The sequence below is a fragment of the Engraulis encrasicolus genome, chromosome 10 (assembly GCF_034702125.1).
Source record: "Engraulis encrasicolus isolate BLACKSEA-1 chromosome 10, IST_EnEncr_1.0, whole genome shotgun sequence".
NCBI lineage: Eukaryota > Metazoa > Chordata > Actinopteri > Clupeiformes > Engraulidae > Engraulis > Engraulis encrasicolus.
Window position 1 is genome coordinate 13,304,457 of NC_085866.1, and position 20,249 is coordinate 13,324,705.

At 42.8% G+C, this 20,249-nt stretch overlaps 2 protein-coding genes across 2 annotated transcripts; one reads left to right on the forward strand and one right to left on the reverse strand.

Moving 5' to 3' along the window:
• Positions 1 to 231: 231 nt before the first annotated feature.
• si:dkey-150i13.2 (mitochondrial carnitine/acylcarnitine carrier protein) lies at positions 232 to 7,485 on the reverse strand. The gene is made up of 9 exons (XM_063209589.1): positions 7,181 to 7,485; positions 5,832 to 5,924; positions 5,581 to 5,708; positions 4,990 to 5,080; positions 3,990 to 4,107; positions 2,786 to 2,858; positions 2,099 to 2,208; positions 1,496 to 1,617; positions 232 to 1,239 (listed from the first exon to the last, which is right to left on the reverse strand). The coding sequence occupies exons 1-9, from the start codon at positions 7,289 to 7,291 to the stop codon at positions 1,177 to 1,179; spliced, it is 909 nt and encodes a 302-aa protein (XP_063065659.1). The 5' UTR covers positions 7,292 to 7,485; the 3' UTR covers positions 232 to 1,176.
• Positions 7,486 to 8,812: 1,327 nt separating this feature from the next.
• LOC134456639 (rab GDP dissociation inhibitor alpha) lies at positions 8,813 to 19,437 on the forward strand. The gene is made up of 11 exons (XM_063208070.1): positions 8,813 to 9,065; positions 10,718 to 10,825; positions 10,986 to 11,085; positions 11,596 to 11,730; positions 12,182 to 12,380; positions 12,539 to 12,670; positions 13,011 to 13,110; positions 13,466 to 13,637; positions 15,027 to 15,171; positions 17,034 to 17,088; positions 17,488 to 19,437. Exons 1-11 carry the CDS (start codon positions 9,021 to 9,023, stop codon positions 17,638 to 17,640), a joined length of 1,344 nt encoding a protein of 447 aa, XP_063064140.1. The 5' UTR covers positions 8,813 to 9,020; the 3' UTR covers positions 17,641 to 19,437.
• Positions 19,438 to 20,249: the final 812 nt, after the last annotated feature.

The window sequence follows — 20,249 nt, forward strand, 5'->3', positions numbered from 1 at the left end:
TTTACAATACCACTGCAAGATTTAACTTCATATAAATAAAAAGCAATTCGCAGAAAACTCATCTCACTCCAGGGCAGTAACAACCCTCATGCCTGAGTACTGAAAGCAGGTGAAAGGTCATTCATAACATGTAGGCCTACACCATAGCCTTCCTACCTATAAACCCTCTCTGCCTACACTGTCAGTGTGCTCTTTCACCTTTTCTAAAATAAAAACACAGACAACAAAGAATTAACAAAATGTTTATTTTAATAATGAACAAAACAAAATCAAATATGTTTTAGCAGCAACAGAGTGAAAATGGGTACAATTGCAATAAAAAATATGTAAATGTAAAATTCTGCAATACCTCTCATTAGGTATTGATGATTTGTATTGTATGACGAAATATATACATTCAGTTTAAATTATTTGTATACTGTTGTTAATAGCCTCTGGTGAGATTTTACACCTATAGGCCTACTTCAAAGTAACTTTTCGTAGCTGTACGCATGAGTTAAACATTAGAAGATATACATCGCAAGATAAACTACATCGTAAATCATGAAATAAGAAGAAAGCATTTTTCAAACTGTACAACTGTAAGGTAATGAAAGAACGGCACACCGGTGATCTCCCTTTCACTTTATTCTTGTGACGTTTCGGGCCATCATGGCCCTTCCTCAGACTGAAGTGCCTAGGTGGCCCAAAACGTCACAAGAATAAAGATGGAGTAAAAGGAAGCTCACCGGTGTGTGTTCTTTCATTACCTTACAATGAACTTTACGTTTAGAGCCTGCACCCGACAAAAAGAAATTGGATATACGTGAGATTGGACTTGGATTCAAACTGTACAACTGAAATGTAATTAAAGCTGAGAGTCCATCAGTTTCTTCTGTTGTGAAAACATAACACTTTTGTTTTTTTTAAAGTTCATCTGGGTCTCCCATGATCATTTCATTTAAGCTACTTCAATAATCTTTGTGTGCACATGCCTATTTGGCCCAAGAATACATACGTGCAAACAACTGGCTGCAATAAAAACAAAAAAATAAATAAATTAAAAACTACATAACACTTTTAAATAAAAAGACATTATGGGTAGAGGGCAGAGAGAACAGGGCTGACGTATCCATGGTGTGCTGTAGTGAGGCACACTGGAATGAGGTCTCTGTATAGAACCACAAAGGTTAAAGGTCACCAGGTAGGAGCCAGCCAATCCAAGCACTTCAGGGCTACATCAAAACCCAGGAAACAGGCCTGGGGATGGGAAAATATTGCATTTAGGTTTAATTTCTCTGTACTTTGTTTCTGTGCTTTGTGTGTGTGTGTGCTTTTTGTGTGTGTGTGTGTGTGTGTGTGTGTGTGTGTGTGTGTGTGTGTGTGTGTGTGTGTGTGTGTGTGTGTGTGTGTGTGTGTGTGCGCGCGCGTGCGTGCACACACATGACAAATGTTATAACACAGACTGGCTGCTGATAAAAGTTAATGAATAACAAAATAAAAAGTAAACGTTTACCGCGTTCGCAGGGAAAGCCCTGAGCATGACAGCAGTGATGCCTTTGTAAAGACCTCGGGCCCCTTCCTCACGTAGTAGTTCCCTGAGAACATCCATCACCCCCCTGTAGCGCCCATCAGCAGCTGTGAAACGCATACAGGTACACCAAGTTTATAAACATACATCAGTCGCTGTAAAGCACATAAAAGTACATTGACTTTATGAACATCCATCAGCAACTGGGAAACACATGGAGGTATAATGACTTCATATAGACATCTTCCCACTTTTCGACTAGCAGTGGGGGGAGGGGGGGGGGGGATGACACATCTTCCTCAAGCTCCGAAAAAAGAAGTCAAGTTGCCTACAACTTACATGTAGGCTATATTATATCAGTTCTTTTGACTTGCAGTGGTATAGTTGTTCCAGTTGTCGTTCAAATTATTATCCACCAGGGGGCAGTGTGGTGTTACACATTGGACACATGCTGTGCAGTCCTCCGACTTTATTTTTACTACAGTGTGAAACACCTCCTGAGATCCTCACGGGATCAGTTACTGCTGTCCACAGCTTGGAATTAGCTGATCAAAGGTACTGAGCAAGCAAGCAAGTTTACAAGTATACCCGTCTGGAAGTTGGACTTCAGTACGTCTGGAGGGAGGGCAATGACCCAGTTCAATATCCCTGCTGTTCCACCAGCAAGGAGAATTTTGGGAGTGCTGAGGTGGTTGATACTGAGGAAAGTCAATGGGTCAACATTATGATGAGATTGCAACCATCCTAATAACTTTACTATATAGCTAAGCTTATACCAGCTGTCATTATTATTGACAACATTATCAAGGCGCTGTTGTAAATAACACCATTGGATGGGTCACACTTGAACCACATCGTAAATGATTAGATATAAACTAATAAAAACACTGCGTCAAAGGAGAATTGCAGCCAATTTCATGGACAACTAACGACGGCATGGGACATCTACATATTGTTTGAAACGTCTTCTTAACATACAACAAAAACCTTCCAAAAGTTGTGCAACATGCATCTTTCAAAAGCAATAACTTGAAGAAGACTTGAACATTTTTTTCGTTCAGCCCTTTCTGAAATGCTCGCCCGTTAATGGGGCATGGGTTTATTTGCACAATATTTGAACAAAAAAAATGCATCTTCATGTTTTGACAAGTGAAGAGTTGTGTGACTGTGAGTAATGGAACTAACTGCAAGTTCAAATTGGCTGGAATTCTCCTTGTCTCCTTGTCCTGATTTGACATGATTTGAAATAGTAAAGGTAGTCAAAACCATACTAACCTTTCACCCTCTGATGTTAGAAGGTACTTCATATACTCATAGGTCATAAAATATAAACCATTAGAAGGCACATCTAAAGGAGTGGTAAAAAACAGACACAAGTAATTTGGGGACAATAGATTATCAATGTGAACACAGATACCAATTCCATATTGTGAAACACATCATAGTTTGCTGATAAGTCAAAAAAAATTAGACTTGTTACTTTGTAACATGTAGCAGATCAATAAGGCAGTGAGAAATATGTCAATTAGACAGAGGTATATAAAGTAAAAGTGGGCTAAACAAAAAGTTAAACCCCTTAGGTACTCATTAGCTGCTGTGGAATAATTGGTGTAACAGTGCTGTGCTAAAGTATTTGTCTGTTATTTCTTAGCTTATATTGATCTGAATAATTTCAGATCAAGGAATTTGAAATGGTAGACAGAGATAACTCCGAAGTCAACACAAAAACATGTTTCAATTGCGGATTTAATTTCTTAAGGAAAAAAGCTATCTGAACCTACATGACCTCATGAGAAAAAGTAATTGCCCCTTCAACCTCATAACTCTTCTTTGCATAATTGTTTTAACAATACAGTGGAGGGTTTCCACGCATGAACACAAATGAATGGTTACAAATGGATGGCTGGACATTATTCTTCAGGATTTGTTTGTTTTTGTTGTAATTCATGCTTACTTCAAGCATCTGTGGTCCATGTCCTGAGGCAGCAAAACAGCCCCAAACCATGAAACCAGTTTCTTTTCAAACTATCTATTGATTTGAAAGGTCTGATAGCAGCCAGACTTAGGCAGCTGTGAAATATGATCAGGTGTCCAAAATAATACGATTAATCACACATACGTTCCTCCTCATTTAACAAGAGGGGTACTTTTTCACACAGACTCAAGCAGGTTTGGATGGCATTTTTCTCTTAACAAATGGAATAAACACTGGAAAATAGCATTTTATATTTGGCCAACTTGGGTTTACTTGGGTTATCCTTAAGTTCAATGTTAACATTTGTTTGGTGATCTGAAAAGGTTATGTGTGAGACAAATGTGCAAAAAATAAGTAAGGGAGCAAATACTTTGACACAGCACTGTATGTGATATCCTTTACAAGTGTTACAAAATGAATTTTCATCTATACCTTTGCAAATTGACATCTCTGACACACAAGCAAAAACACAAACATATCAATATTAGTGTCCCCAAGAGATACCTCTGATAAGAGTGATTACGGTTCCTTTGTAAACGCTGCGAATGCCTTGCTCTTTGTAGAGCTTGATTGCACAATCCACTGGCCCTGCATACTTAAACTGGCCCGAGGTAGACTGTACCTAAACCACAAAAACAAGATGTATTAAGTAATGAACACAAAAACAGACACAAGTACCACAGATTTGCACGTACTGTATACACACAAATTGATACACAGTAAAGCTTGTTGTGTTAATTCAATACTTTCAGCTTTCAATCACTCTGCTCCCCAAACTCTGCAATTCACTTCCTGTCCACAACCATGTTCAAATCCAGACTAAAAGCCTGTTTGTCTCAGTTAGCGTATTCACTAGGGCTGTAACGATATACTCAACTCACGATTCAGTTCCTATCACGATTTTTTGACCTACGGTTCAATACACCCCACCATATTTTAAATGTATGTCTTTGATGATCATTTATATGCAGAATAGGTTACAAGAGGCTACAATAAAATTTTACAAATAATATTGATTTGTTATTGATTTGAAGATTGGATCATACTATGTGGTTGTTTTCTGGACCAAAGGGTAACAGAACTTTGAAAGGGGCGTATCGCGATACTGCCTTCTTACATCACGATACAGTATTGTGACACTGCGTATTGCGATTTCTCAATATCTCTACAGCCCTACTCACTGTGACTTCATAACATTCCCTGTTTACATGTTTACATTCTCTGTGCAATTACTGTTGCTTATCTCCGCATAGTGTCCTTGAGTGTTCAGAAAGATGCCTGTAAATAAAAAGCGTTATTATTATTTTCATTTATCAGATGTATCACTCATCATGTTCCACTCCACATCCTGTATCACTCCCTGAAGTGCTGAATTAACACAGCAAACATGGCTGTGCACCATCATGCTTATTATTTCAGAGGACTAGTTGTCTAATGCACTCAGCTATATTTATACAGTGTGTAATAAGTGTAGCCATGCTGTGAGTGAGAGAGTGTCTCTTGCCTGAAGCAAACACTTTATTCTTTCTCCGGGTGCTACGATGACGGTGGTGAAGACCCCTCCTAACATACCAGACAAAAAGATCTGACCATACCTGCAATGCAAACACAGCACACACACACACACACACACACACACACACACAAGGTGATGAGATTGCATTGTGTTTGGTGATGCAGAGGGGGTGGGGGAGGAACGGGAGAGGATGATAGGCGGACATAGTGGGCCACAGACACTTGTTATTTTTAGACGTGGTGCAGGAGCGTGTATACTACTAGCTCTCACTCTAACGACCACTACGTACACACACGTCACACGCGGAGACAACAACGCTGTTCACCTGTTGTGCGATACAGCACTCACTGCTGACTTAGGAATGGCATGGCCCCTGGCAGGGCCGCTGATAGCTTTCGCTGGACAAAGTCATCTGAAAGGGCCCCCCACCCAATACATATATAATAGGGACCCAATTCTGGGCCCCCTGTCTCCCTGGGCCCGGGACAACATACCCCTTTTTTCCCCCTCCTGTCAGTGGCCATGGCCCCTGGCTGCCCCCCTGAGCTTCCTTTACCCGCCTCCCAGCCTGCCACTCACGTGTGAGGGATGTTGGGGTCCGCCTGGAGCAGCTGCTTGCCCAGGCCGAAGCCAAAGAAGCTGATGGCCATCATGGGAGCCACACCGGCAAGGGGGGCCCCCATGCCCTTGTAGAGGCCCAGGACTCCCTGAGATGAGCAATAGAGAGACATGTACAGATAGACAGACAGACATATTTGAGATTCATATCTGTATTATATTGTTTACACTTTATGGCAACAAAAGTAAATTTGACTGAACAAATCATTCACCTCTTTTGACACGGTCTTCCTGAAACAGTCATATGTTCCTGTGTAAAGCACATATTGTGTGGGAGAGGCTTTGGGCTGTGTTTGAAGGCGAACCTGTTAAGAGAAGAATGTGATTATACAGCTAACCTGGAGCTGAGGAACCATTGAACTTCATTTATGAACAGAACTAAAAATAAGCAAAAGCAAATGCTGACTTAAAGAGGGACTATGCCTAGTATCTTGTGTTTTGTTCAATTAACATAGGCCTAATACTGTTTGACAGTAAAAAAAATAATAAAAAAAAATATCTAGACATAGAAAACATGTTTCAATTGATAGGAACTATCTTCTGGGATGGGGTCTTAGCCTGGGGTTTTATCTATTGTCTGCGAGTCTTCAGATAACTTCATCAGGCACATTTCGCGGTATTTCCGACTGCATTTACACAAAGACGCTGCTTCCAGACTCAATGTACAATACGCTGCATTTGTGAAAAAAGAATTCTAAACAAAAATTGTCAAACCGCTAAGGCACGCAGTTATAAATAGGCCTTACCGGCCCCAATGGCAATGCCTCCTTGAACTTGTCGGTGAACCACAAGGCTATAAATATCGGGACTATTGAAGTGAACTCAACCTTTTCTTCAATCGTTTAAGAAAAAATAGACTGGTAAATAACCCTAAAGCTCGGTCTACTCTTTGATATTCTTCAATAACCCTCAGTGGCAGGGCGCTGCACAGGAGCCTATTGGCGTTGAGCTGTGCTTAGGACCTACTACCAGCAGCTGTCACCGGACACGGGTAGCTCCTGACTGACCACTCGACACCTCGCTGTCCACTCATGGTCTTAGGTCGAACTACTTTCTTCTAAACTTGTAAAACAAGTGAATTGTAATTGTGTTTAGAACTGTTTTCAAAAAGAGACGATCACAATCACGGTCTGTTAATTGTTTCAGAATTCTTGAAAACGTCTCATTACGAGTGTGAGGCGGTGCTTTGATGTGTCTAATTTAGCCTAAATAAGGTTACAAATTACCCAGACACGCGACGAATAAGGTTCTCACTACTACAGGTTTGATCACTAGGGATTAAAGGCCAACCAGTTGGCAGGTGGATTTCTCTGAGTAGACCTGATGTCACCCTGCCCTATCGCATGTTGGTAGCCTACGGGATGTGCATTTTATCCAAATACCCGATTGTCTAAGATCAAATAGCCTACATGTTGCCTAAAAGCTCACAATCAACGGGACAAATCAGCGATTGAGTTTGACAGAATCAAATAGTCCCGGTCCGGTCCCTGACAACTCACTTTACACCAGCTTGTGACATTTGGCCTGTAGCGTGCTATCATTGGAAATTATAATGTCCTACCTTGATAGTATCAAGAGGATGTCCAGCAAATAAAAGGCACGCGCCGGCAACCCCTCCTGCAAGAAAACTCTTTACCGGGGAGATCCGTCTCCCCGGCTCTGATTCTCCCATCCTGCTCTTCCTTGGAGAGTAGAGGGGGTCCCCAAAGTGTCGAAACTAACGGCTCTAGTGCTTTGGCCAAGAAAACAGTTTTTTTTTCCAGGCCGCCCTCAAAGCTCCCCCTAAACACTCCCAGTGCAAGTCGCCCACCTTGCAAATCTATTGGCAACGGACTTTTGACTCTTCTTTGCCTAAGCTCCTGATTTGCAAGTTAATGCTTTACTTCCTGCTAAACAGCACAGTAGCATCCTCTGTTGGTTATGTATATCCACTGCATGTACATCAACTACAACAGACAAAGCATTGTAGGCTGAGAATGTCAAAAATCAAGAACATTCTTCTCAAGTGCAGATGGTGTAAAACTTAGTAGAATGCACCATACTCATACTCATAGTAGAATGCACCATAGCCTACTCATCATACGTGTCTATATAGGCCTACATTTGCTTATGATTTGTTGTTTGTGTGAAGGAAGTTGACAATACGGAGAAGGCAATATGATGGAAGTTAGGCCTGTGTGCTTGCACTCTGTTACACGTTGGTGACGGTCAAAGTGCTTATGATGTCTATGTTCGAGTTTTAATAAGATAAGCCTATATGGATTTATATTTAATTTCCTTCTCAGAGTAGCCCTACGTTGTTCTACGCATAGTGTTAAAAGATGATCGAGCAGCCCGCACAGCTGGGTTTTAATTGCCAATCTCTAGATGTAGGCCTAACTTCATTAGCATGATGTTGCGTTTCATCGACCTACCATACTGTTATACCATAATATTGCCAGTGCCTAAATCTATGCCTGCCAGAGCATTTAAAATGTTCAATACTTGTACATTTAACATATTCCAACCATACCGATGTAATAAATATAAGACGTCACGTGCCTGAGTTATTTTCGCTGTCCATGGTACTGAAAATTTAACCTGCGAGAGCGCCACATGTGGTACCTCAGGTAAAGCAAGGCAGCGCGTGAGGATTTAGTGCTGCTTTACGTTAGATGAAGCTGTCTTCGTACATAATGAGTTTTATTAACATGTGAGTTAACTGTCGTGAAAGGCACTGCCTAAAACAAGTTTATATTTGGGACCAGGTGTGCAGGAGAAAGTTTCCTGATCCAGTTGTGTGGGTGCGTGCGCTGGCGCGTGTAGGTGTGAGAGATAGATGAATATACTTAGAGAAATCTACAAACGAGCCAGACAAAAATAAACATGAGAATCCATTCTCTTTCAACTGTGCAGTCGGCGTGTCACTTTGTCTGCAGAAACGTTGGTGTTTAGTTGCAGGCGGAGGACCACACAATTTGCAAGAAGGTCACTCATTTCCTTCCTTCAACAAGCATGAGAAGTGAGTGACCGGTTTTAATACTACACTGTGTGAATAATGTGTGTATGTTGTTTACCATGCAGAGAGAATAAAAGTAATACAGTTCAAACGTCTGTGCTTATTTTTGTATTTCCCCCCATTGCGAAACGCCTAGAACCCATGTGGGAAGTGCTGAGGCTGACGCCCTATTTTCAGACGCGAAAGGATCTCTAGTGAGAGTCGTTCCCTGCCCTGGGTCACATCTTCGTCGCTTTCGCCGGGTTCAGCGCATCCTATTTCATTCTAATACAGAGGTTGAGTACATCAGCCATATAAAGACCCCACCGTCTGCCCGAAACATTTGCTGTCTTTCTGTCGCCTTCCCGAAGAGCATTGCATCGACTCTAGTGGTGTCTGTGAAGACAAGGACCAAAAAGACGCCATGGATGAGGAATATGATGTTATCGTTTTGGGCACTGGCCTCACGGTAAGCACGGTTAACCACCGGGAAACCATTGCATATCTGAGGCTGAAAGGATGATACAAGGCGCAGGTTGATGGCTTCGCCAGAACGTACTGATAGGGCCCAGCTGTTATTTGACACTGCATGGTTTTAAATGACAGTTTTTGGCAAGTTGCTGTGCGCTTTTTATTATTACATAACTACAGCTGTTTTGTTATCAAATAATCTATGCTTGTGGAGACAAAAATGGAAATATTTCCTCGTTTTGATGCATTTTCTACAGAGACAATGGCTTGATGACTTCATTGCACAGTCACAGACGGAGGCATAGTTGCACTGTAACCATAGCTAACAAAGATAACGCGACGGTCTGCTAGGCCATATCGCGTAAATATGCATTGGCAGCAGTCTGTGTCAGCTTGTCATATGGTTTCCTATGAAAATGCTTGCGGTTAATCGAAATGTACACTTTGAAAATAACAATTTTCTCAACACAATAAAGATGCTACGTGGAGCGGCCTGGTAACACGCCCAGTACTTTCTACGTGGTCTGTCGTACGAGTAACCCAAGGAGACAGGACCACCATTGATAGCGAGCTGCTGGCAAAGCAGGCATACTCCTATTATCTCGTATAAGTAGTAGTGTGGCAATAATACTGCAGTGACTGGGATGTAGTGTCATCCACATCACTGCCAACCGACTACATGGGCCCTCACATAATTTCATTTAACAACTGAATCAACTGAGTCAACTTTGTGATATTGAAGTGGCGTTTGAATAGAATGGCCTTTTGATGCGCAATGGCTGGGCCGACGCTATGTTGGCAAGTTTTCCAATATCGGCGACAAAAGCAATCGAGCTGCATTAACTCGGCAGCGAAATTACATAATAGCGATATCATCCACCGGTTCCAACTGTAGCAGACGAAACAGTCTCGAAAAATGAAAATGGAAATTCATGCACAAATTGCTATTCGTGATTTACGCATAATCCCTGCAAGATGTGTAAAATCAAGTGCAAATCGTTGTTTATACTCTGTTTTTGGTGCTTCAGCGAGGCTGCTAGATTATTTTCATTTGCATGGGTGGGGTTCTGGCTGACCGAATGTATCCCAAGATGCACTACTCTTCCACTCTGGATGCAATTGATCGCAGTTTTGGGTGCGGGAGGTCATGTGTCTGTGTCATAAATTGCTAGTGTAGAATCTGGTAGAATTCATCTGGATTGATTTCTGCTTTTTGATTTAAAGTCGTCATCACCTAAAATATCCACAGTGAAGGTTTAGGAAACCACGCAGTCGCAATTTGCCGGCGCTGTTCGCCCCTCGGTTCTGAAATAAAATTCTCTTGTGCCAAATGGTTGCCCGTTATGCCGGTCGAGTTGCGTTATTTCCCAAACCAAAGCCATTTGATTACACATTTGTTATGACAATGACAACCTAACAACAACACATTGATATGCACTGGCGTTTAATACAGTTTGATTTGTACATGCATGATGAAAATCTTGTGTATTTTGTGTTTATTTGTATTTAATTGATGATTAGCCTATTATTCCAAGGCCCATTATTATTATTGACCTGTTTGTACAACCCTTTCGTCCGTCGTTATTGTTTTTAAGTGCCCTATGAATCATCAGCATGAAAGACATTATCTTCCCTGTTTTGCCCAATCAGGAGTGCATCCTGTCTGGGATCATGTCTGTGAATGGCAAGAAGGTTCTTCACATGGACAGGAACCCTTATTACGGAGGAGAGAGTTCCTCCATCACCCCATTAGAGGAGGTAAGAAAGACCCCCAGCCAGCTTCAATAGGAGGACCTTACTTTAATGAAATGTAAAAAATACTTTATGATGGCCTTTTGTGAAATAAATATTCTATGCAGTGAGTTTGTTTGATGACTGAGGTGAGCGCTAATCAATGCTCTCTTTTTTCTCTCTGTAGCTGTACAAGCGCTTCGGCCAGAGTGACAGTCCTCCAGAGGCCATGGGCAGAGGCAGAGACTGGAACGTGGACCTCATTCCCAAGTTCCTCATGGCCAATGGTGAAGCATTTGCACACAGTCTCTTTGTCTTAATGATTTACTGTACACTGCATTACGTTATACATTGCATATTGCAGACACATTTATCCAAAGCAGCTTACAAACGAGGACATAATCGGCAACATACAATGTGTTGGGGGGGAAAACACAGTACATGGCCTAACCAAGTTTAGTGCAGGTGGGTGGGGTTAGATCTCGGGAAGAGAAGAGTCTTCACAAGCTTCTTGAAGTTTCATATACTTACGTCAGGCGCCTACTGTACATATTACTAATGAGTTGTGGGTCCTCCTTGGAATTCAGTAGCCCCTTAATGCACACCGTACCTCCAGTGGCAAGCTGTAATAGTCATTGAAAAGTTAACTACCATAGTACTACAATACCATGACAAAACACTGGGCTTTTAGTAATGCACTACGACTTGGTCATTACAATTCTGGTGACAGCGAATTTATAACGCCATGTCTTAATGGGTTAATTGGTAAATTGTGTTTTTTTTTCATCTCTCTGTAGGTCAGCTGGTGAAGATGCTGTTGTATACGGAGGTGACTCGCTACCTGGACTTCAAGGTGGTAGAGGGCAGCTTCGTGTACAAGGGAGGGAAGATCTACAAGGTCCCCTCCACTGAGACCGAGGCTCTGGCCTCCAGTAAGTATCACCAACAGAATCCTGTTTAATCTCAGCATATTAGTAACAATTCGTGGATGGCGCATTTCAGTAAATTAATGACACCTAGGGCCTGCCATGGCGTAACGGTAGGGCACTCGTCTACCACGTGACTGACCCGGGTTCGATTCCCGGCCCGGGTCCTTTGAAGGCCCTTTCCCCCATTTCTCTTTCCCCACTCGCTTCCTGTCACCACCTTCACTGTCGTGTCATAAATAAAGTCAAAAATGAATAAAAAAATAATAATTCTGTTTAATCTCAGCATATTGATAACAATTCATGGATGGTGCATTTCAGTAAATTAATGACACCCAAGAACACCATGACTTGACAAGAGAATGAGGATATAGGTGAATGAGGATATACTTTTGTTATTCTTGCACATACGGTGGTATCTCTGTGCTGTTACTGACTATTTCCCTGTCACCACCAGACCTCATGGGCATGTTCGAGAAGAGACGGTTCCGGAAGTTCCTGGTGTTTGTGGCTAACTTTGACGAGAACGACCCCAAGACGTTTGAGGGCGTGGACCCCAAGACAACATCGATGAGAGACGTCTACAAGAAGTTTGACCTGGGCCAGGACGTCATCGACTTCACCGGCCATGCACTGGCCCTCTACAGGACAGACGAGTGAGTGTGAGAGAGAGAGAGAGAGAGAGAGAGAGAGAGAGAGAGAGAGAGAGAGAGAGAGAGAGAGAGAGAGAGAGATTTGCTTTTGTGGCTTTTTTTGTGGTGTTCTAACGGCATCTGACAACTAATGGTGTCCATCGTGTGCATCTCTCTGTCAGCTACATGGACCAGCCATGTCTGGAGACCATCAACCGCATCAAGCTGTACAGCGAGTCCCTGGCACGCTATGGCAAGAGCCCCTACCTGTACCCCCTCTACGGCCTGGGAGAACTGCCCCAAGGATTCGCTCGGTGTGTGGTCGCCCACTACCTTTATACCAAAGCAGTTACCTTACCAAAACTAAAACTTGAAAATCTAGTAGCAGTAGTAATAGTGGCAGTAATATTGTAGTAGAAATAACAATAACTGCTACTTACAGTAGGTGGAATAGCACTAATAGTAAAAATAGTAATAATAGAAATAATAGTCATTGGTAGTAAAAGTAATCATTTCAATTGTATAACACACTACTGTACCCAGGGATATTTGAGACACATCCAGACATAAAAAAACAACTCTTCAGAAAGACAGACCACTGCGCAGTGTTTCATGTGCCACGTTGCTATCTATAATAGCTTGTTATTTTTGCAGGCTAAGTGCAATTTATGGAGGAACATACATGCTGAACAAGCCAGTGGATGAGATTGTGATGGAGAACGGCGTTGTGGTCGGAGTCAAATCCGAGGGAGAGGTACAATACACCACATTCAACCATTTGATTTTTAATACTACTGTATTGATTAGAGGCCTCTTAGTGCAGATGGGGTCGCCAGCAGTGGCGCCTATTCACTATTTGCTGAAAATACTAAAATCTACATCATAGCAACATTGCTAGGACATTACCAAGAGCCTTAAGTAACAGATTAAGATATTACAACCATTACAGCCATTACAATTTTGGTTACAGTAAGGTTATAAATTAGACTCTGCACTAAGGGGTTAAGAGGTGGTTTTAACTTGTAAAGGGCTTCTTTAGATATAGTCTGTTGGAATGTCCTGTATGTTGGGTGCTATATTGCCAATGCTATTGATTTCTCTCGGGGCAGGTCGCTCGCTGCAAGCAGCTGATCTGTGACCCCAGCTATGTGCCTGACCGCGTGAGGAAGGCCGGCCAGGTCATCCGCGTGATCTGCATCCTGAGTCACCCCATCAAGAACACCAACGATGCTAACTCCTGCCAGATCATCATCCCCCAGAACCAAGTCAACCGCACCTCCGGTGAGTTAGTAGTAGCCATGGGTGTCTGTCAGCATCAGGGACGGCGCTATAGGCGGGGCAAGCAGGGTATTTGCCACTGGGCCCTCCTCTATTGGTGTGGGGGCAGCCCTATCAGTGTTTCCCACAGAAATTTTGGAAACTATGGGGGCAGCCGGGATTTTTTTCTTTGGGGTGGGGGGGGGGGGGGGGTGCATTTTACGCTGGCCTTTTTTTTGGGGGGGGGTGGGGGGGGGATTCACGGGGCGTAAATGCAAAAAGGCGAAACAATGAGTAAAGAATGACATTGGCGCATGAAGAAACTATAGGCCTACATTTCAGCCATTTATATTTTGAGAAATTACATACGATTTTACCCATGACATGTACATTGTAATTTATATACAAAAATGCAGTACAGTGAATCATTTCTGTTTGCAACACACTTTTCATTCGTCCCTCATGCAGGGGTCTATGCAATGAAAAAGCAATGAAATAGCCTTGCAGTGTCAGTAAACTCATCCCAACTGTCCCTTCTCTGACGGATTTTTTTTATTGCTCCCAAACCCAAGTTGACTGCAACAACTTTACTAGGCTTTTGATCCCTCTGTCTTTCATACACTCATGTTTTTCTGTCAATAGGATGTATTTACTCCAGGAGGAAAATGCGAAGGAAATCGTTTTTCAAATCGTTTTTAAAAAACGGAAATCGTTTTAAAAAAAAAAAGTTGAAAAGTAAAAATATATATATATATATATATTATTATTTTTTTTTTACATTTTAATAAACTATGGCGGCCAAATTTAAACTATGGCGGTGCGCCATAGTTTCCTCAATGTATGGGAAACACTGCCTATGTTGACAGGCTGTATGGGGGGCCCTATCAGTGTGTCATTTTGAACTTGATGGCATGATGAAGATCATTTAAATTCTTTCTTTTGGGATAACCCTTAGAGATGGGGAATCGCCTTTTCGAAGGGGGTCTCAATAATGTGTCTCAATATCTTGAAATTGATTGAATGGTTGAACGGATTAATGGATGAATGAAACCAAGGTTATATTCAACGTCTTGCAGGGAAGAATGTATTCAAAGCCTTGCATCACTCATAAAACATTTATTGACAGGCTTCAGTGAACATATTTCCAGCATTACTTGAAGAAAAAACATGCCCTAGTCTACTGTTTTGTGCAAAATATCCCTTTTATAGACAAAGATTGCAAGTTGTGGATCTAGACTAGAGCCAAACCATGGCGTGAAACCGGGTGGATCACATGTGTCTCTAACCCCCTCTGGCGGTGTTTATGTGTGTTCCCTGTGTGTGTGTGTGTGTGTGTTCCCTGTGTGTGTGTGTGTGTGTGTCTGCGTGTGTGCTTTGAGATGTTTATTTTAATTTGTGTGTCCTTGCTTGCAGATATTTATGTGTGTATGATCTCATATGCGCACAACGTGGCGGCCCAGGGCAAGTACATCGCCATCGTCAGCACCACCGTGGAGACAGCCGAGCCCGAAGCCGAGATCGAGCCGGCCCTCGAGCTGCTGGAGCCCATCGACCAGAAGTCAGTACTTTTTGTATTGTATTTATTTTTTGGTCTTTTTGACTTTATTCATGATAGGACAGGGTGAGAGATGGACAGGAAGCGAATGGGGAGAGATAGATGTGGAAGGGCCGGGGAAGGGCCGGCAAAGGAGCCGGGCCAGGAATCGAACCCGGGTCAGCCACATGGTAGAAGAGTGCCCTACCAGTTGGCCACGGCAGGGCCCAGAAGTCAGTACTTTATTCTCACATTGACACCAAGTATAGTGATCCCATCCACCAGAAGTCAAGTCAAGTCAAGTCAGCTTTTATTGTCAGTTTCCTCATATGTGCAGGTCATACAAGAAAATTGAAATTACGTTTTCTCTCTTATACCTTGAAAGGACATAGACATACATGGGACTGACATTTACAGACTGACATCAAAGTGCAAGACAGGACCAGTAACAGTGAGGGTCCAATACCCATAAAGCGAGGAAGTAATGAATAATACTGAACACTCACATTGACACCTAGTATAGTTATCCCATCGACTAGAACTTAGTACTTTACATGATCATAAAGAAGTCACTACTATTACAGTATACTTACTGATAGCCATAGTGAAGTTAGTGCTTTACATTCACATCAGTACATTGCTTATGTTTACTGTAGTTAGCTCAGGCAGAGAGCATTAAGTCAGTGCTTCACACCCATACCTACACTTAGTAAGCATCACAACATCTTCACTGCCAATGCAATATAGTCATTCATTCTCATAGTGAAGTGAAGTGCTTTACACTCACATATACACATATGGACTAGGGCTGCACAATGTATCGAAAATGTATTGAAATCGCGATATCAAGAGTGGCGATTCGCGTATCGCGAAAATGAGTTAATTATCGCAAACAAGTAAAACATTTCTGTGCAGTCCAATCACTTGCTGGATGTCAACAAATGCGCGATAAGCCCGCCAGGAACAAAGCCACCCCCCACACAGACCGACAAATTAGTGACAAGAAAAACGCTAAACAATATTGTTTAAATATCGTTATTGAGGTATTGCATGCTGTTATCGAGTATCAGATTTTTTTCTGATATCATGCAGTCCTAATATGGACGCTTACTAAGCCTCATAATGACGTCACTGTCCCATGCTAATGCGTATCTCTTCCCTACCAAATACTCATAGCATATCCTTGTGTCTCGGAAGAGCTTAATGCACCGGGTGATTAGCCTTAATGCTTAGCATTATCAGAGGGATAATGTACAGCAAGTCAACTTTGCAGAATGAAGCGTGACAGAGTGATGCAAGTGGAAGAATGTAGAAATACACTACTGTCTATAAATGTTACTTCCAGATTATTTAAACACAGTATTATCTTTATTTATAAAATATACTGGATATACAGCTTGGCTTGAAAGCTTGTTGAACTTCATAGAATCATCATCACAGGAAAAAAAAACGTTTTTAATACATAAAGCAATGGTTTGCTGAATGAAAACATCACATGGACAAGCTCCGTTCCATCAAGACCTGGAAAGCCCGTTCAGTTTGATAACAGCATTTCATTTGATCTGATGACTTCTGAATGTTACAGTATGTTTAGTTGTATAGTTGGCTGTGGTTCAACTGTGTGTGTGTGCGTGTGTGGTGTGTGTCCGTGAGCGCGCGAGTGTGTGTGTGTGTGTGTGCTCCCACACGCTTGGTGTTAGTACACTATGTTTGTGTGTTTGATTTGTGTGTGTGTGTGAGTGAGCGTTTGCATGTCTGAATGTGAGTGCGCATGGAGAGTCCCCCGTTACGCAATTGAAACAGAAAACTAGGCCAGAAAGCAGTCAGGTGACACCCACCCAGCAGTATCACATTTGACATGGCGTGTTGTGCGATTGGCTATGCAGGTTTGTGGCCATCAGTGATCTCTACGAGCCCTCCGATGACGGATCAGAGAGCCAGGTCAGTGTTCCTCATAACCAAGTACACAAACATGCCGTACACACACATACAGTGCATACACACACACACACACACACACACACACACACACACACACACACACACACACACACACACACACACACACACACACACACACACACACAAATACCCTCGTCTCTCCCTCTCTCTCTATCGCTCCCTCTCACACACAGACACACACACCCTCCTCTCTCCCTTTCTCTCTATCACTCCGTCTCTCTCTCACACACACACACACACACGCACACACGCACACACACACACTCCTCTCTCTCTATCGCTCCCTCTCACACACAGGCACACACACAAGATATTTTTATCAAAGTGGAGAAGGGCCTTGATGTTAACTCCATGCTCCAACGCTCTTTCCTGTGACAGGTTTTTGCCTCCAGAGCATACGATGCCACCACCCACTTTGAGACCACCTGCAACGACATCAAAGACATCTACAAGCGCATGACGGGCACCGACTTTGACTTTGAGAACATGAAGCGCAAACAGAACGACGTGTTTGGGGAGGACGAGCAGTAAGCCAGTGAAGTGCAGGCGAGTGTGTGTGTGCGCGTGTGTGTGTGTGCGTGCGTGTGTGTGTGTGTGTGTATCAGTGTAGGGTGGGTGGAGGAGAAAGGTGGAGGGGAGGAGTTGGTGGGTTTGGGGGGCGCAGAGGGAAGGGCGCGCCGGGAAGTCACAAAGTCAGCTTTGTCGTCGTACAGTCACGTACACCTCGAAACCCCTTAAAAAAAGGCACCCCAGACCCCCCACATCTCATGCACACACACCTCTTATTGCTTCCTCGCTTGCTGCCCTCTGCCTCCGCACACACAAACTCACACAGTCCACAGTCACACAGACAGCAACATGCGCGTGTGTAGCCTTCTTCTTCTTCTTCTTCTTCTACGGTTTTTATTTTGTGCGCCCCCTTTATTCTCTATGATAATGCCCACCCCCCCACACCTCCTCTCATTTTTTTTGACTGCACCACTCTACTATATGCTGTATCGATTGATTCTTAATGCCGTGTTTGTTTGTTTGTTTGTTTGTCTGTTTACGTGTGTGGTGCTTTTACACATTCCTTGCTTTGTGTCCAGCCTCGGCGACGCTGTGTGTTGTTTCTGTGTCGTGGCTCCAGGCTTTTTTTTGGGGGGGGGGGACAAAATGGAGAGTGTTGCCTTTCACGACTTCCATTTCCCTTTTGTATTGTCTTTTTTTTGGCGTTTCGTTCTTCCATGTTCAGTCGAGTGTTTGTACGAGGCTGAGGCGGTGAGTGACTCACAGAGGCCTGTGTCATTGTAGCTTTGCAGTGTTGCATCATTCTATTGCAGCTTTTTTTCGTCTCACATACTGTACATAATATACACAAACAGTAAACACATACTGTAGTACACACATACACACACACACACACACACCGAAATCCTCGGTGACTGCACCTTCAAATTAAGCCACATCTCATGACAGTTCAGAGACATGGGCCAGTCAGACAACTAATGATGACTAACTACTAACTGAAAAAAAACAATCGAACTATGAAAATCACTCAATCTCATGTACATAGTCACAGCCCTTTCATATCACACGCAGATCATTTGGAAAAACAAACAAAACAAAAACAAAAAAACAGGACAGATGGATGCCGAGTGGCGTGCAAGTGGGAAGCGAGGGACTAAGGATGATTTCCCTACTGGCCCTGGTTCATATGCATGCTTATTGCTTCAGACACACTCATACTGTAGTTTCGTGTGGGCACCCAAAGCAGGGCCGAGACAGCAGTGGCTAAGAAAATGACATGAGCGTATTGCTCTTCGAGCGCCACCTATTCTATTCTTGTATTCAGAAATCACCCATTCCCTCTTGCCACAGTTGTCACCCAACACATCATATAGCAGAGAGAAAGAGAGAGAGAGGGGCTGCTTTTTGAGAAACCACAGCACAACACAAGTAGTAGTACACACGATTGTATGAGACTGTGAAGTTATCGGATTGGGAGTGCATTGAAGATAACGCGGGGCTTCACTTTATGAGGCACTGATTTAATTTTTTCTTATTCGTTTTTGAGAAATAGTGCTGGAGTGGTTGGGGAGCATTAGCAACAAGGACGTGAGTGTTTTTTCTGTTGTTATTGCACATATTTATGAGGGATGAGAGCCTAACAGTGGAAGGATGAGAAGTATGTTGCCAAGGAAACTAAAGAAGGGAGTCGGAGGAACTAGAAAATGTGGCTGGGAGTGTTGAAAAATAAAAGAGAGGACCACTAAGAGAGATTGTGTGCTTTAGATCGATGGTTGAGTTTCTGGTTTTGATGACGAGCATGTTGTATGAACTGTAGCTTAGTTTAGTGCTAGGCTGAACCCAACTGTACTTCAGTTGAACCCAGCGTACGCAAATGGTGGATGCATTCCCTGTAATGTTTACTGACTTGTGTTTACTGAGATGGCGTTGCAAGGTTGAGTGTCTGCCGAGATACCCCCTTGGGGCGTGTGCTGTGAATGGCCTCTCACTTTTTTATCACATTGGTGGATCGAGTGTGATGTCTAACTTTTATACTTTTCCCCTCCATCTCTTTCACCTCATCTCCAACCCTAACCTGCTCACACTAAAAAGAATATGACCCTCCCCACACACCTATACAAACAAACAAGCAAACAACAACAAAAAACACAATGAATAATTGATTACAGATGGTACCTGTGCAATAATGGAAGATAACCATAGTGTGTTTGTTTGTCCCGTTCCCATTGCCTGTTCTGGCGAAGGGCAGTACATTAGAAAATCTGAATACTTCAAATATTACAGTATCATCAAAGATCTCAGAAATAGTCATAATCTCACAGTTGTTTTGGCAGAGCTAGGTATCTATCTATGTGCTAGACATACTATTCGTGTAACAGTGGGCCAGCTGTAGGACTTGGATGCGCTAGGCAGCTGTGTTATGTCGTGATTTTCATGCGGGTGTCCACCTTCATGTCAATTTCCATATCCATGATAAGAGCACTTGGCTGAGGTGCACGTCTTACCCGCGTGTTACTGTTGATAACGGTTGGTGCAGAGCCTAGATTATCACATGTAGGATAGGCTACAACATCATGTTTACGGCAAAAAGACAGAGGACCAGTTGTAGCGATGGGACAATAATTTAAAAT

Coding starts and splice junctions, on each gene's coding strand:
- si:dkey-150i13.2 (XM_063209589.1), bottom strand. CDS start 7,291: ATGGGAGAATCAGAGCCGGGGAGACGGATCTCCCCGGTAAAGAGTTTT. Junction 5,081..5,580: donor GACCCCAACATCCCTCACAC/GTGAGTGGCAGG, acceptor TTTGCATTGCAG/GTATGGTCAGATCTTTTTGT. Junction 4,108..4,989: donor GAATAAAGTGTTTGCTTCAG/GCAAGAGACACT, acceptor TTTGTGGTTTAG/GTACAGTCTACCTCGGGCCA.
- LOC134456639 (XM_063208070.1), top strand. CDS start 9,021: ATGGATGAGGAATATGATGTTATCGTTTTGGGCACTGGCCTCACG. Junction 15,172..17,033: donor CTGGAGCCCATCGACCAGAA/GTCAGTACTTTT, acceptor TTGGCTATGCAG/GTTTGTGGCCATCAGTGATC. Junction 17,089..17,487: donor ATGACGGATCAGAGAGCCAG/GTCAGTGTTCCT, acceptor TTCCTGTGACAG/GTTTTTGCCTCCAGAGCATA.